General features: G+C 32.8%; 1 protein-coding gene and 2 pseudogenes across 1 annotated transcript; all 3 read left to right on the top strand.

Annotated features, from left to right (window-relative positions):
* The first annotated feature begins 409 nt into the window (after window positions 1–409).
* LOC120275640 (receptor-like protein EIX1) lies at window positions 410–4,310 on the top strand. The gene is made up of 3 exons (XM_039282273.1): window positions 410–3,777; window positions 3,879–4,139; window positions 4,237–4,310. The coding sequence occupies exon 1, from the start codon at window positions 446–448 to the stop codon at window positions 3,236–3,238; it is 2,793 nt and encodes a 930-aa protein (XP_039138207.1). The 5' UTR covers window positions 410–445; the 3' UTR covers window positions 3,239–3,777; window positions 3,879–4,139; window positions 4,237–4,310.
* On the top strand, window positions 3,671–6,515 carry LOC120274031 (annotated as a pseudogene).
* A 713-nt stretch (window positions 6,516–7,228) lies between these two features.
* Window positions 7,229–15,243, top strand: LOC120274023 (annotated as a pseudogene).
* Window positions 15,244–16,382: the final 1,139 nt, after the last annotated feature.

The raw sequence follows: 16,382 nt of genomic DNA, 5'->3' as shown, positions 1-16,382 counted from the left end.
AATAAATTATATTGTGGTAAAAATTTGAATTAAGGAAACAAACATGATCATCAATAAGAAAGAGACAAATTTGCTGATTAAAATAGGCTTAGTTTTTAACCACAAAATAATATCCTCTGTTCTATTGTATAAGTTGGACCAATTTGCCATGAATATTTCTGTTCGTATCTTCTCCTAATTTCTTTATTTCTGATCATATCACTTCTTTAGAAGATTTATTATGCTGGACCCACACGCAAGAATCTTCCACACAAAAACTCTGTTCTTCTCATCCCCTTAACATTATTTTTTACAAAATTTATTATACTGGACCCACACGCATTGAATTTTCCACAGAAAGGCGGACTTAAGGTTGTGCATTTATATATATATATAAAGAAATAATGCGAGAGAGGGGGAACCAGAAAAATTATTACACATATCTTTGAAAAGACAATTGCTTAGAATGGGAGTGATGAAGAAACATTTTCAATTAGCTCTACTACTGTTTTGCCTTCTCTGCTTGGAACTTGCTGGCTTTTGCAATTGTGGTGGTGGTTCCATTTGCAGAGAAGTAGAAAGGAAGGCACTTGTTGATTTCAAAAATGGCCTTAAAGATCCCAATGGACGTCTCTCTTCTTGGATTGGCTTGGACTGTTGCTCTTGGACCGGCGTGCATTGCCACAACTACACTGGCCATGTTATAAGGCTTGATCTCCGCAGGTATGGTGGCAATGGGTCTTTGGAAGGTGAGATCCGGCCTTCTTTGCTTGTTTTGAATCACTTAAGATATTTGGATCTTAGTGAGAACTATTTTAAATATACTAGAATTCCAACTTTTCTGGGTTCACTGGTGAGTCTTCAATATCTTGACCTTTCTTCTGCTGGCTTCATTGGGCGTGTCCCACACCAACTTGGTAATCTGTCTCGCTTGCAGTACCTTGATCTTTCATATAATTCTGTTGATATGGTTGGAAGCCATTGGCTCACAAATCTTTCTTCTCTTCAATGTTTGAATTTGAATGGTGTGAATCTTTCCGAGGCAAAAAATGTGCTCAAATCACTAAACACCCTTCCTTTGATATCTGAGATAAACTTATATGATTGTGAGCTTCACATCCCTCTTTCACTTGGTGTTGAAATTAACTTTACAAATCTTCGATTCCTTGATCTTTCCTACAATGGCATTAACTCTACCATGCCTCAATGGTTGTTCAAATCGAGTGGCCTTGAGTATCTTAATCTTCAAGGTAATAATATTCAAGACCTTATCCCTTCTAATATTGGGAAACTTACTTCTCTTAGGGTCCTTGATCTCTCATATAATGGTGTCCTAAGTGTTGAACTACCAACTACTTTGGGGAAACTCTGTAACTTGACCAAACTATATCTCTCGGAAAATAAATATTTCTCTGGTGATCTTAATAGATTGGGAGAAATATTTTCCGGGTGCTTGAAAAACAGTTTAGAGGAGTTATATTGGAGTAATGCATCACTCAGTGGGCCATTGCCAAGTTGGTTGTGGAACCTTAAGTCTCTTAAGGCTCTTGATCTTTCTTCTAATAATTTTAATGGAACTATTCCAAAATATTTGGGACAATTATTACCGGAGCTGGACACGTTGGTCCTATCTTATAATAATATAGCAGTGAGAGCCGATTGGGTTCCTCCACCTAAACTAAAATATTTGAATATGAACTATTGCAAAGTGGGCCCAAAGTTTCCATCATGGCTTCAGAATTTGAAAATTTTGTCTTCACTTGAAATGTCAAATGCAAGTATTGTTGATGCGCTACCACTATGGTTTTGGAACTTCTCTTTGGACATTGGACGCATAGATTTATCACACAATGAAATTAAAGGCAAAATACCAGCAGGTTCATCAAAATTAACCAATCTTGAAATTTTGGATTTAAGTCATAATTATTTGGAAGGACAGTTGCCACATTTTTCATCAAATCTAGCATATTCGGATCAGGCGCAGGGCTTATTCTCAAGATCTAGTTTCTCCAATACAAGCTTTATACTGCTAAGTTTGTCTGAGTTGTATATTTCTTCAAACAAAATAACAGGAAGTATACCTAGCTCATTATGTGAACTAAATTATTTGCAAGTCCTTGACCTCTCGAAGAATATGATTGAAGGAGTAGTTCCTGATTGCTGGAATCATTCTTTGATAATAATGGATTTGTCTTATAACAATCTACATGGAATAATTCCCGCATCTATCTTCTCCACAATTTTGTTAGTTTTGCATTTGAGCAATAATGATTTTTTTGGAGAGCTCCCATCATCCTTTAAAAATTGTACATCATTGAAAACTTTAGATCTTGGAAATAATAAAATTAGTGGAAGTATACCAGTATGGTTTGGAGAAAATTTGCAGGCACTAGAGACACTTGAGCTTCGATACAATATGCTTACTGGAACTATTCCTCCACAATTGGGAAACCTCACATATCTTCATGTCATTGATGTTTCAAATAACCATCTATCAGGTGCCATACCATATAGTTTTGGCAACTTTAGTGCGATGAAAACTGATAATCTTGGATTCATTTGGTCAAGCATAAATGGTTATGTGAACAATATTGAGATAAATATGAAAGGAAGAGAATTTCAGTTGGAAGGGAGAATACCATCATTATTTATTTGCATTGACCTCTCAAATAATATGTTGTCAGGGAAGATACCTGAAGAACTAGCGCACCTTTTATTTCTGCAGAGCTTGAATTTATCTAGAAATCAATTATCAGGACAACTTTCAGAAAAAATTGGAGAGCTCAGGTGGTTGGAAGTTCTTGATTTATCAGTGAATAATCTTTCAGGTGTTATTCCTCCAACAATGACCAACTTAACATCATTGAATCATCTGAATTTATCGTACAACAATTTCTATGGGGAAATTCCATATGGTGGTCAATTTCAAGTACTTCTAGATCCATCTATTTACATTGGCAACCGAGGCCTATGTGGTGTTCCATTAAATACAAAGTGTGAGATTGAAGCAACATTGCAACCACCCGGGTTGCCAAACAATGAAGATGACAACAACTTGGAGGCCATATGGTTTTATTTGAGCATGTCTCTGGGATTCATATTTGGGTTTTGGGCAATTTCTGGTGCATTGATAATGAAAAAGAGCTGGAGGTATGCTTATTTTCGATTTGTTGATCATATTTATGACAAGATCTATGTTCTTGTTGCTGTAAATCTAAAAAAAAAAATGAAGAGAAAATGTGGCCTTGCCAGTGAATAGTGTTACCTTGTCTTCTTGGAGGCCAAAATAAAAGATTACAATCCATTTAAGTATTACAAGAGCTAGTTGGTGATAGGAGGTTGTCTGGAGTTTAACATTTTACTGCTTACTTGTATTAATTATATGCATAAACTGTATGCCATGAGAAATCTTTTGAGAATATAATTTTAATTTTTTATGAAATGTTATGCAGTGTATACATGTACTCTCTTATGTTAATGATAGTTTTAATAGAGTATATTATATATAAGTCGAACATATCAATGTGCTTGATCTTCTAGTGTTAGTGAAAGTTTTTAGTGAGTATATACTTGACAAAGCTTCTGCAGAAGTAATCCTGGTTCCTCAATTCTTCAACTAGTTTCTATGCTTTCCGCAAGTTCACCTTAATTTTTCTTGACTACCTCATCAAGAATACTTGAGATGTGTCCCATGTGGTTCTATGAATTACCTTTTCTAAGAGAATGGCAATTTGAGCGAGTTGGCAATTTCCTGCAATAAATATGATCTGCATGCCAACAATATAATACAGTACAAAGGTATGGGTCTATCTTCTATTTAATTAATTCTTATTATTAATGTAATTAATTATTATGTTCCTTTACATGGTCAAGTTATAAAAATTCTACTTCTCATGCAGTGGCATACAACCATATATCAACCGTGATTTTACATGGGAGATAAATCTATATATCTATTGTTCTGGCTCTTAATTAATATGCTTCAAAGCATGCACACAATCCCATATATTTACATGGATGTGGCAATTACAAAAAGGATCCTTCGTTTGAATGCTGAGGATCATGAACCTAAACACAAATCTTGCCTCCATTGTTGTTGTGGCATTTTCATAAGTACTACTCTGCGGAGTGAAGCACTAAGTGTTCAAGGGATATAAGAGGTCTGTTAATTAGACATATTTTTTTATTATCTGCGCTTTAAATGTTAACTAGGATAATCTTTGCTTATTTTTCTTCAAATATATATTCTCTTTTTAGGGTGAATGGGATTGATTTTGAGGAGATGAGGATGGATCTCTCCAAAGGCCATCATAGAAATCCCCAATTCTAAGGTATTTGCTTGGAAATCCTTCTCCAGATTTGTAGTTCATGAGAAATTTCATTTCAATCTTCATATTTGTTGCTGAAGTTTTGAAGTCTGTCAATTGGATCATTATCCTCTAGAAAAATCAAATTTTTTTAAATTTTATTTCAGTAAAAATATAAATTGATGGTTGTGCACTGCTTTTGCAGAAATAAATCCAATGAGACAAGTTCTGGCAATTGTTGATGGAAGGTTTAAGCTGTTTGAGAGGTAATCCATATTTTTCTTCATTTGAATTCACTTCTTTTTGTCCATTTTATTGACAATTAAGGCTTATACAATCATTGATTTCAAAGTCATTGCACATTGTAATTGAATTTTTAAAATTTGTTTTCTCCATATTCTTTTGTTAGTTCTTATTCTGACTTTATCATTATGTATTTGCAATTATTTATGGGCAGCCATGCAATCCTGAAATATTTGGCTTGTGCATTCCCTGGAGTCTCAAACAGCTGGTAATATTGCGTTTTCCCTGGAGTTTTATTTTAAATTGGTTAATTTTCCCATTTTATTAATGTAAGCTGTACTCGTTATGGCTGCAAATGCATGTCGAGAATGATGAATAATCTGATTTCATGTCATCCTTCGTAAGGTCAACAAATTCATCTTTCAATGAATGTTTAACAGAACTCGTGTCTGAGAGAACTGATCAAGAATGTTGTGATGATATATATATATATGCAGTTATGTGTGTGAGTGTGGTTTTTTGTATGAAAATGGTCCCCATTTTATTGTAAAACAAGCAAGAAAACAACGATGATCAATGCCTTTGGTTAACCTGTTAATTAATTGGAGCGAAGAGCCAAAGCGAGATGTTTTGGAGCATCTTGTTGGTTAACTTTGTACAAAGGATAATCTTTTTTAAATATAATCCTTGTGTGTGTGTTTATCACTATACCCTTCTTCCGCATTTTGGAACTCGATTTGATAGATTTTTGTATCCTTTCTCCTTTTTGTTAGGTACTCTGCTGATCTTTCTATCAGAGCTAAAGTTGATGCAATCTTAGATTGGCACCATACAAACCTAAGGCTTGGAGCAGGTGCTATAATATTTGTCAAGTGAAATAACTGATAACTGACAATCTGTACATGTATTACTTTTCCTTGTGTGAGGCTACATGATAAATATTGTGCTTTGCGCATTAACCGAAATTTTCCTGTTTATGACAGGATCTGATGTCTTTGAGGGCTTATAAGTTTCTCTATATTGATTTGCAGCATCCCTCATTGTGAACAGCATAACAGGACCAGCACTTGGCCTTCCATTGAATCCAAAAGCAGCAAAGGAAGCTGAGAAAATTTTGGGCTCATCTCTTGCAAAAATTGAGACAATTTGGCTCAAAGGAAATGCAAAATTTTTGCTAGGTAGTTCTCAGCCATCTATTGCAGATCTCAGTCTTGTTTGTGAGATAATGCAACTGGACGTTAGTTTACTTAACACAATAACTTCAAGCATTCACTTATCATTTAGACCTCATGAGATAATTTGATTTGCATTCCGTAATGCCACACTTAAAAAGCAGTTTTGGATTGCGTTTTAGTTGTACATTGCTTATGAAATTTATTACTTCTTTTATCAATACAATCAACCAGACTAGTCCAACCTCTAGATGTTAGATGACTTTTTATCCTGCTTCACTTTCCATAAGTTATCATGTCCTTGATCAAATCAAGTTGATCTTATCCAAGCTATTTTTCTGTGCCAGTGTTACATTTTTAGAGTTGCATACATCTTTCTGTGATGCCTGTCAAAATTTTGATAAAGGCTTTTATTCTGTTTGATAAATTTGTTTTGTTTTCCTCCAATTTTTGACCCAGATTTTGGATGAGAAAGATCATGAGAGAATATTAGACCGCCATGGAAGAATTCTGGAATGAGTTGGAAATGTGAAAGCTGCAACAAGTCCTCATTTTGAAGAACTACATGCAGTCCTTGATAGACTTAAAGCGAAGTTGCAAAGACAAAGATCATCAGTGAGTGAGAAGATTATGACATCCTTCACAGAAGGCAAACTTCCATCAAAGCTTTAACATTTTCTGTCAAATTAATTTCTTGCAATGTATTATTGATGATGGTATGATACTGTTGTATCAAACAAAGACAAAAGAAGATGTTTAGATTCTTAAAGATAAATGGCACCAACAAGCACTCAATGGAGCATTTCAAAAGATACTTAGGTCCAAAACAGGGGAAGATGTTCAAATTTTTTAATATCACTACTAGGAGTAGCCATAGGTGCATCAGTTCACAATAAGTCTCTACTAAAACAAATTTTTAATTCATGTATAGATGGCTTTTGACAAACAAGTTCCAAATAAAAAAGATTTTCTTAAATATGTTCACATCTAGAGTACTATTATCTCCCACAACGGTTGAGATTAATGACTTATCCACATTATTAAAAAAACTGATTTTATTGTTTACTATGGATTATCAAATGGTATAAAATAAATATGTTATATACATATATATATATATATTTCATTTTCATGTATAGCTATTTATGAAACAAGTATATATTTTAAAAATATTTTTTTTATCTATATACCTATTTTATTTATAAACTTAAAAAATACTAAAAAAAAAAATCCAATGTTCAAAGGTGATAATTCTTTCCCTTACAAAGAGAGATAAGCTCCCTTTACCATAATGGTTGAAATGAGTAATTCGTACTTCTTAAAAGAATAAAAAATAAATAATTAGCTCAAAGTAATTTAGTGAGGAGAATAAAAAATCTCAGTTTTGTGTTATTTTTTTCTAAGGTGGACAGTACATCAACAATGGTAAAGATATTGTGTAATTTTGAATTTTTTAGGGGGTATATCTGTAAAAATAATTCCTACATAATAAAACAGAACTGGTGGTTTTGTAGCAGACTGGAAAGAGAGAGAGAGAGTGTGTGTGTGTGTGATGAAGCTCAAGGTGTACACCGATCGGATGTCGCAGCCATCGCGTGCGATCATAATATTTTGCAAGTAATTATTGAAAATTTTCGAATTCGTCATCTGGCTTTTATGTTTAGTTTGTTATTTTAGTGATTTTTGTTCATAATTTTCAAGGAATTTGCCTTACTAGTGTGATTTTGTTGAGCTGAGTTAGGGTCTGTTGATTTGGATTTTAGGATGAACCGGATTGATTTCGAGGAGGTGAGGATTGATCTTGCCAAGGCCCAGCAACGAAGTCCCGAATTCCAAGGTCTTTGATTGTTAAATTCCTTTCTTTTTTTTCTTTTTTTGTTTGAATTCTTTGTTGAGGTTTTAATCTCTTGAGATGTTTGTAGAAACCGTGAAAGTTGTTTGGAAACGTATTGAAATTTGTGGAATTGGATCCCTCTATCTTGCTTATCCAAAAAGATCAAATTTTTGTCTTGTTTTCAGGGAAATATTGTTTGTTGATTGTGCTGTGCTTTTGCAGAAATAAATCCGATGAGACAAGTTCCGGCTATTGTTGATGGAAGGTTTAAGCTGTTTGAGAGGTAATTCCAAGTTTTCTTTTGATTTTTGTTGCCTTCTGTTTTGTTCATCTAATTGAAAGTTAAAGCTTTCAAAACAATTCATTTATGATTTCACTATTGTCATTAAGAAGAAATTGGGTATTGTGATCATTCCTTGATGTTTCATTCTTATTTTGTTGATAGTTTTAAATCAATACACACTGGTTGACTTCTGTAGAAGATTTTTTTTTTTTTTTTATTTCTGCTGTGTTAGTTGTGATGCTGACTTTATTATTCCTTGTATTCCATTGTTTATGAACAGTCATGCAATTCTGAGGTACCTGGTTTGTACATTCCCAGGAGTTCCGGACAACTGGTAATTTTGCATTTGAGATGTCCTTGTCTTAATTGGTTCTTTTTTCATCTTTTGTTTAAAAGATTATTATAATAATTATGATTGCAAGCTTGCAAACTATGAAGCTTGACATTGATACATAAATTGATTTTAATGGCATTCGTGGCAAGAACTAGAATATGATCTTGCATGAATTTGGATGTCTTGTAGATTTAGCTATGGAAATAGTCCCTCTTGCAGATTTAGATGTGGAAATAATCCCTCTCTTTAGGAATTTTCAGGATCAAATTAATAATGTTTTAATGATTCATGTGGTCATCAATGTCTCCTACCATTGTATAAAATTGTGATTGGTTAATGTGCTGAAATAAGCAAGGGAAGAAATCTGGGTGATGCCTTTCTGTTTACTGCTGAATTGGAGAACCAAGCCAGAGTGACATGTTTTCAAGCATTCTTGTTGGCTGATTTTTTATCATTGGGTGGTTTTTGGCCCCACCAGTATAATACATTCCTTTTGTTTTTTATCGTTCTTTGTCTTTTGGAGTTTCTGAGTTTATGTAATGGATATCTGTAACCTTGTTGTTAGGTATCCTACCGATGTTTCTAACAGAGCCAGAATTGAGGCAATCTTGGATTGGTATCTATGGGATCGAAAATACGCGTCTGACATCATGAAAAAGACATCAGACAGTATATCGAAGCACAAATATCATATTTGTTTCATGGGTTCTTTCATTCCTAATAGGGACAAGCCCCTATTATTAATTACCCCAGATTAGAAATCTTAGAAACCTCCCCAAATTAGAAATCTTAGAAACCTCCGATTAAGGGCAAAAGTACAAGTAAAGGGACAAGAAGATTTGTGAATTATAAATTTTGTTATTTTATTATATAAATATATTTATTACATCACTTATACACATATTTTATATCATTGCCGCTGCTTGCACGTTACCACTGTGTTGCCTGCCTGATGGCAAGATAATAAATTTTATTTTATTTATTTATCATTATTTATTATTTATTATTTTCTTTTTTTGGCCATCTCGAAATAAGTCGCCACTGCCTATGCCTTGTCATCGCATTGCATATCTTTCTGCTATTCATTTACTTGCATATTATTTCCATATATATATTTTTTTTAAAATTTATTCATTTGAACCCACACTTATCATAGTGGGTTTTATTATTATTTTTTTTAGAAGGACCTAAGCATATAGTATGCATTGTTTCTCTTCTTCCATGGGTATGCGTGCTCCCCAATTTTATCTCATGAAGGTGTGCATGCAAAAAAAATTTATATCATGCCCATATGCATGCATGACATGATTCTAATGGATCATCTCCCACCTTTTATTTGTTTGTATGCTATTTTAACAAATATGCAGTATCATCTCATGCATACATGTAATAATTCTCATGTATATCTCTCCATAGTGGGCCCTACGTGAGTATATGCATGCTTATTACTTCATGCTTTATATTTTCCACGTGTGCGTGCATGCTTTTCATTGCATGTTTCTCAAATTCTTTTATTTATTTATTGTTTTATTTCATGCACGCATGGATGAATGTCTCTCATTCAATTTTTATTTCTTCATGCCACTATGCATGCTTCTTTTATGTTATTTTATTATTTTATTTATAATACACGTATGCATGCTTCATCATATATTTTTTTTATTATATATATTTATTACCATGAACATGTGCATAATAATAATTTTTTTTTTATATATCTTCCCATGCATATCTCCTTGCAGTAGGCGCTTTATTATTATTATTATTATTATTTTTATTTATTTTTATTTATTTTTATTTTTAAACATGCATGTGAATATGGATGCTTCTCATTCACTTGCATGGGTCTTTTTTCATAGTGGGCCTGACCGCATGCTTTCCATCATTTTTTATTTTTTTATTATTTTTTTATGGCTCACCATATTAATCTCATAGCAACCATGCACATATATATTTCAAAATCAGAATAGACAACCCATGTTCCTTAATTATCTTGAAACAACGTTTTTTTTTTAATGCATAGTACAAAGACATTTGAAATAAATAAAAATGCATATATGCATTACATCAGCATCACCAATGAGAAAATTGTCATCCATTAGCTTTTGAATTTTAATCACAAAGCCATATTATATTCTCCATGCTTGAGCAGTTTGTTGCTTTTCCTCATTTTAAAGTATCACGTTGAAGACTTGGCCAAGTGAGACTATTTCCTGCAAGATCACAACCATTGCTGTTCATACAAGATTACTAACATAGCAACCCATTCATACGCTGGCTTACATCCCTCTTTTAGCAATAGAATAACCTTTTATTGTTCATTGAGGTGATATAACGACAACACTAGCTTTGTCCAACAAGAGATGAGCAACGTTAGACTTATCCAGTGAATACACAGATACTAACAAAATGTGGAGAAACATTTTTAATGGCATGATATTGTCTGTTACCATCTCATCAAAAAGAAGCTTGGCCTTGACTTTGTTTATGTTGCGCACAAAGATGGCATCAGGTTCATGGGATGGTTCTCACTTTCTTTTAATTTTTATTCATTGATTTTTTTTTTAGGTTTATTTTATTTCATCTCTTTATATATATATATATACATGGATGAACCCCTGACAATGCTGACAAACAACATCATCCTTCCCATATATTTTTATTTATTTATTTGTATTTGCACGTGAATTTGCATGCATATTCCTCATCATGCTTGCATATAATAAAAAAAAAAAATTATTTTAGCTAGAACCCATATTCATCATCTGTTGATGATGGACCCGGCTTTATTTATTACTTGTTTATTTATTTTTACACATGATGCATGCTTCTCAAAATTTCTTTTAATTAAAAATTTTATCTCATGGCGTATGCATGCGTATATATATTTTTATAAACCTTTCTTTCTCTTCTCTGTGCATGCATGTATATTTTAATAAAGCTTTTTTTCTCTTCTCTGTGCATGCATGTACAAGGGCATTCTTTCTTGACATCTCACATCATTACATGCTACCATCATCCAAGCCAAGAAAATATCTTCATAAGGAATGATGTTTTAATGAACTTCCAAAAATAATCTTTCACACAAACATTTCTTTTCCTCTGTCAACCCGGAGAGATAATAATGAAGCAAAGAGCATGACCACCTGAACGCTTCTGTGGAAAAACCATATCACGGACTAAAACATCCAATGCTGGTAACTAACCAAGAACCTTAAAACAGCATCGAAATTCATCTTTCTATCATACAAGTAAGTCATGAGAGAAGTGAGAAGCTTGGAAAAGATAGATAAGGATCGAGTTCCAAACTACTGCAAGCAATATGATGAGCATTTCCCTAGACTGAGATCCATAGGAAAGGTACCGCTTCTCTTCCTCCATTTTCATGGGTTCATTCATCATCAAGAGAAAGTGCGGGCAATGGGCCTCCGTCCATCTCGTTCTTCTCAAATGGCACTTAATACGAAGAAGAAGCAGCAGGATAAGCAACAGCAATAACAGCAAGCAATAGCAGCATCGAACGGCATGCTTGGCGGCATTATCTCAGCCATCAAGCATGCCGCGGCGATAAACAATAGCAACGGCGACGAGCGGCATGCTCGACGGCATTATCTCAGCTATCAAGCATGCCGCGGCGATGAACAATGGCACCGACGAGCGGTAAGAGTTTTTAATATATATAGATTTGTGAATTTGTGAGAAAGAGAAAGAGAGATCTGCACCTTCTTTGTTTTGTCTTTTTCTCTGAATTTTTTAATTTCTTCTCAAATCCTCTCTCCCACTTTTGCCGGTCCCTCCTCTCTTTAAAAAAAACTTGCCCCTTTCTTATCCTCATTCTGAGAGATCATCACTTATTCTTTTCCTCATCCCGAGCAAAGTATAAAATTTAAATTAAATTTTTTATCATCATTATTATTATTTTTTTATATATATTTTTTTAATTTCAAATTCGAAAACTTGAAATTTGATTATTTCTTTTAATTTTTTTCCTTGGTTCGTCTCCCTTTTTTTTTTCTTCGCCAATTTCCTTTTTTTTCATTAATTATTATTTTTTATTTCTTTTAATTAATTTTTTTTTCTCTTTTTTTTGTTTTAGGTCCATCTCCCCCCTTTTAAAAACTTCATCCCCGTAAAATCAGAACCTTCCGTGGACTTAATCAGGATAAGATAAGACCAAATGTAAAATTCAAATTTAAAAAAATTCAAATTTAATTATTTTTTTAAATTAAATTTTCGATATTTAATTAAATTAATAAAAATTTAATTTAAAAATTCAATTTGCCTCAGGATACGTGTTTGGGGTATTTCGAGATTTGCATTGCCTCGAGATATGTTTTCAGGCTATATGAAATTTAGGATCGCCTCGAGATGCTCATTTGGGCTATCCTAAGATTTGGGATTGCCTCGAGATATGTATTCTCAAGATATGTTCTCAAGGCAATCTTGTAAATTTTGCATTTATGCCTCGAGATATATTCTCAAGGGCAATCTTATAAAATTTACATTTATGCCTCGAGATATGTTCTCAAGGGCAATTTTGTAATTTACATTTTGCCTCAAGATCTGTACTCTCGGCTGATCTTACGATTTAAATATTTTAGATTGCCTCAAGATTTGTGCTCTAGGATGATCTTATGATTTGGATATTTTAGATCGCCTCGAGATTTGTGCTCTCGGCTGATCTTATGATTTAGATATTTTAGATCGCCGCAAGATCTATGCTCTTGGCTAATCTTGCGATTTGAATGTTTTAGATTGCCTCGAGATCTGTGTTCTCGGCTGATCTTATGATTTGGATATTTTAGATTACCTCGAGATTTGTGCTCTAGGCTAATCTTATGATTTGAAAGTTTTAGATTGCCTCGAGATTTGTGCTCTAGGCTGATCTTATGATTTAGATATTTTAGATTGCCTCGATATTTGTGCTCTAGGCTAATCTTATGATTTGGATGTTTTAGATCGTCTCGAGATCTGTGCTCTCGGCTGATCTTATGATTTGGATATTTTAGATCGTCTCGAAATCTGTGATCTCGTCTGATCTTCATATTCTAAATTTTTAGATTTTCTCAAAAATTTTATTCGATTTGAATTAGGACATGCAATTTTTTGACATAAACAGCATCATTCAAACCTACGGCGTGGTTCAGGTACTAGAATATTTTAGTAATATCTAATTAACAACCTATACATTTGGTACTTCTTTCATGTTCACTTCCAGGTATATCATGGACAAACATAAAAGCAGTTAAGTAGGCATTCAATCCTCTCTTGAAGTATAATTTAGACCTCAAGAACTCAGTTTCTGCTTTCGAGCATTCAATTTTTACTGCTAAAATGTAGAAAACCTATGAAACCTTCATATACTTTTGATCACAAATATCAGTTAGCTGGTATATTTTCTAAACAAATCATCATTATGTGCTCCATGTTGAATACCGTTGTATGTATTAAGCACCCATATCCATATGCTATTGGACAATGGCTTTGTAACGTTAGCAAAGTTTTTGTGCTATTATGATGTCTTTTTTTCTATGAATCATGCTTTATATATGATTTCAATGCACAACTACTCAATGAGTGGCTTGAAATTATATGTTGTATTAGGCTCCATGGTGGCAGTTTTTATATTTATTGTTAATTTAAATTCATGCTCCTCCAATTATTTAAAAAAAAAATCCCATTTAAAGGTGGGTAAGGTCATCTTAGAGGGCTTGTAAGATTCACTGTCTTCCTATGCAGCCTCCCTTGTTTTTAACAGTGTATTGGCACCAATATTTGGTCTTCCATTAAATCTGGAGGCAGCAAAGGAAGCAGAGAAAATTCTGGACTCATCTCTCTCAAAAATTGAAAGCATTTGGCTTAAAGGAAACTCGAAGTTCTTGTTGGGAAATTGTCAACCCTCTATTGCAGACCTCAGCCTCGTCTATGAGATAATGCAATTGGAGGTTAGTTTATCAAGCATTCACTTAGGGGGCGTTTGGATCACGGATTGAAGGCTTGGGAATGGGAATCTCATTCCCAAAGCCTTGTTTGGTAAACAGGAAAGGCATGAGTTGCCTCCATGCTTGAGAAAAGGATTACTCCCAGGAGAGGCATCCTATTCCACCCAAAAATGGGGGGAGAAGTATGCCTTAGTTATAAAATTACAAATATACCCCTAGCATATATAATTACATATTTATATTATATATTTACCTTTACTTATTAAATAATTTAATTAAATTATTTTGGGAAATTAAAATTAAAATCAATAAATAAAATTAACTTAATTAAACTTATTTAGTGATATTAACTAATTTAATAAATATATAATTGTTAAATAAATTATTAAGATTAATTATATAATTATAATATATTGAAATATATATATATTTATATTATAAATAATAAATAATAAATAGTATTAAATATTTATCATTAAACATAATCCATTGTTTTATATAAAATTATACTATTTACTTACAAGGGTATTGATGTAATTTTACTACATCCTACATTTTTACTTTTTCTATTCCCAATCCTTATTCCCTTAAACCAAACACATTATTTCTATTCCCCTTATTCCCATTCCCATTCATCTCCTCTTCTTATTCCCCCTATTCTCATTCCTATTCCGCAATCCAAACGGGTCCTTAATGTTAAAACATTCCTGAGATTATTCGGCATGAATTTCTTGTTGCTATTATGAGATTACTAAAATTACTTTTATCCACCACCACATCATTTGAGCCTTGTTATACTTTTTCTTCATTTGCTATTAAAATATTTTGAGAATCGATATCAAACTTCAAATTTCCATCCAATTTAATTTAAAAAAAAAATTGATGAGTGCTGTCATTCTGGGGTTATTTATTAAATTATTTATTTTTCATTCTTCGTTCAGCTTTTGGACAAAAAGGATTGGAAGAGAATATTAAATCCCCATAAAAAGATCCTGCAATGGATTGAAAATGTTAAAGCTGCAACAAATCCTCATTTTGAAGAAGTACATGTTGTACGAAGTAAAAGAGAAATTACACAGTAACCCATCATCGATGAGTGGTGAGTCTATAATGTCTGGCCCAAAAGTGAAACTGTCACCAAAGCTTTGATAATTTCCAATAAATCATGTTCCTAGAATGTAATATCAATAACAATATAGTTCTAATGCATTGATGGTGTTAGTGTTGCGTGACCGAACCCTTTTTTGCATAAAAAAAAATGAATGATTTATGATATTTAGTTCATAAATTAAGTTCATGAATTTCTATGTCTCATGTTTTGAAAAGGTTCTATGTCTCATGTTATTCAGTAATAAAGTTTGTTATATAAACTATAATGATTGTAAGCTACTATCAAGCTAACTTGTTTGATATAATGTATGCTTCTAATGGCATGCTTCCATTGATGCAACTCTGTTCATTGTCATTTAGTTTGCATCATCTTTGATGATAAACAGGGGAAGGTAATGGGAATGTGCTTAGTTTCAATTACTTTGCAATTAATGATTCAAATTCATATTATGGTTGTACCATTGCAGAGTCTCTGAACTCTAAAGCATTTAGTTGTCCTTTTAGTAGTTATAATTATATTAACGGAGAAAATGACATTAGAGTAACTAATAGCCTGCGTTAGTAAGGCAATTTATGTTTGATTTGAATTGAGTAGTACCCAGAACTTGTTAATTGGTTTGTTTAAAAAATCTGTTTAAAAATAAATTAATACAAGCCAAGGGGTATACTAAACTAATTTTTAGCTCGAAATTCATTGGTTTATTTTTGTGGTTGGTTTGCACTAACTGATGATTAAGTATCCTATATATGTAGGGTCAAATAATAGGAATAAGGTGGTTGCAATGCCTAAAGATGGTATTCCTTCCCTTGAAAAAGAACAAAGACAGCCAATATCTCACATGATATCAAATCCCCTATTAAAGGATATGTTATTAAATCAATAATTATCGGGTATAATAGAAGTTCCTTTTTAGAAAATCATATCTTTCTTCATGTATCACTGTCCCACATGCTTCTACAATGTCCAAAAACACACAGAATTATTTGCTGATCTTGTAACTCTGAGATAATATAGATAAAAGGTACATTATTAGTATCCAAATTCAATGGAAAATGGACAGAGTGCATGAACCAGACAGAGTACATAAACAACATTTATATATTTCTGTCCATATATTCCTTTCTTTTTTAGTCAGATTAATGCACATGCACATGCAATTCTGCTTATTATTTTACTG

This window comes from Dioscorea cayenensis, chromosome 2, assembly GCF_009730915.1.
Source record: "Dioscorea cayenensis subsp. rotundata cultivar TDr96_F1 chromosome 2, TDr96_F1_v2_PseudoChromosome.rev07_lg8_w22 25.fasta, whole genome shotgun sequence".
NCBI lineage: Eukaryota > Viridiplantae > Streptophyta > Magnoliopsida > Dioscoreales > Dioscoreaceae > Dioscorea > Dioscorea cayenensis.
This window is presented reverse-complemented; position numbering and strand designations above follow the sequence as displayed.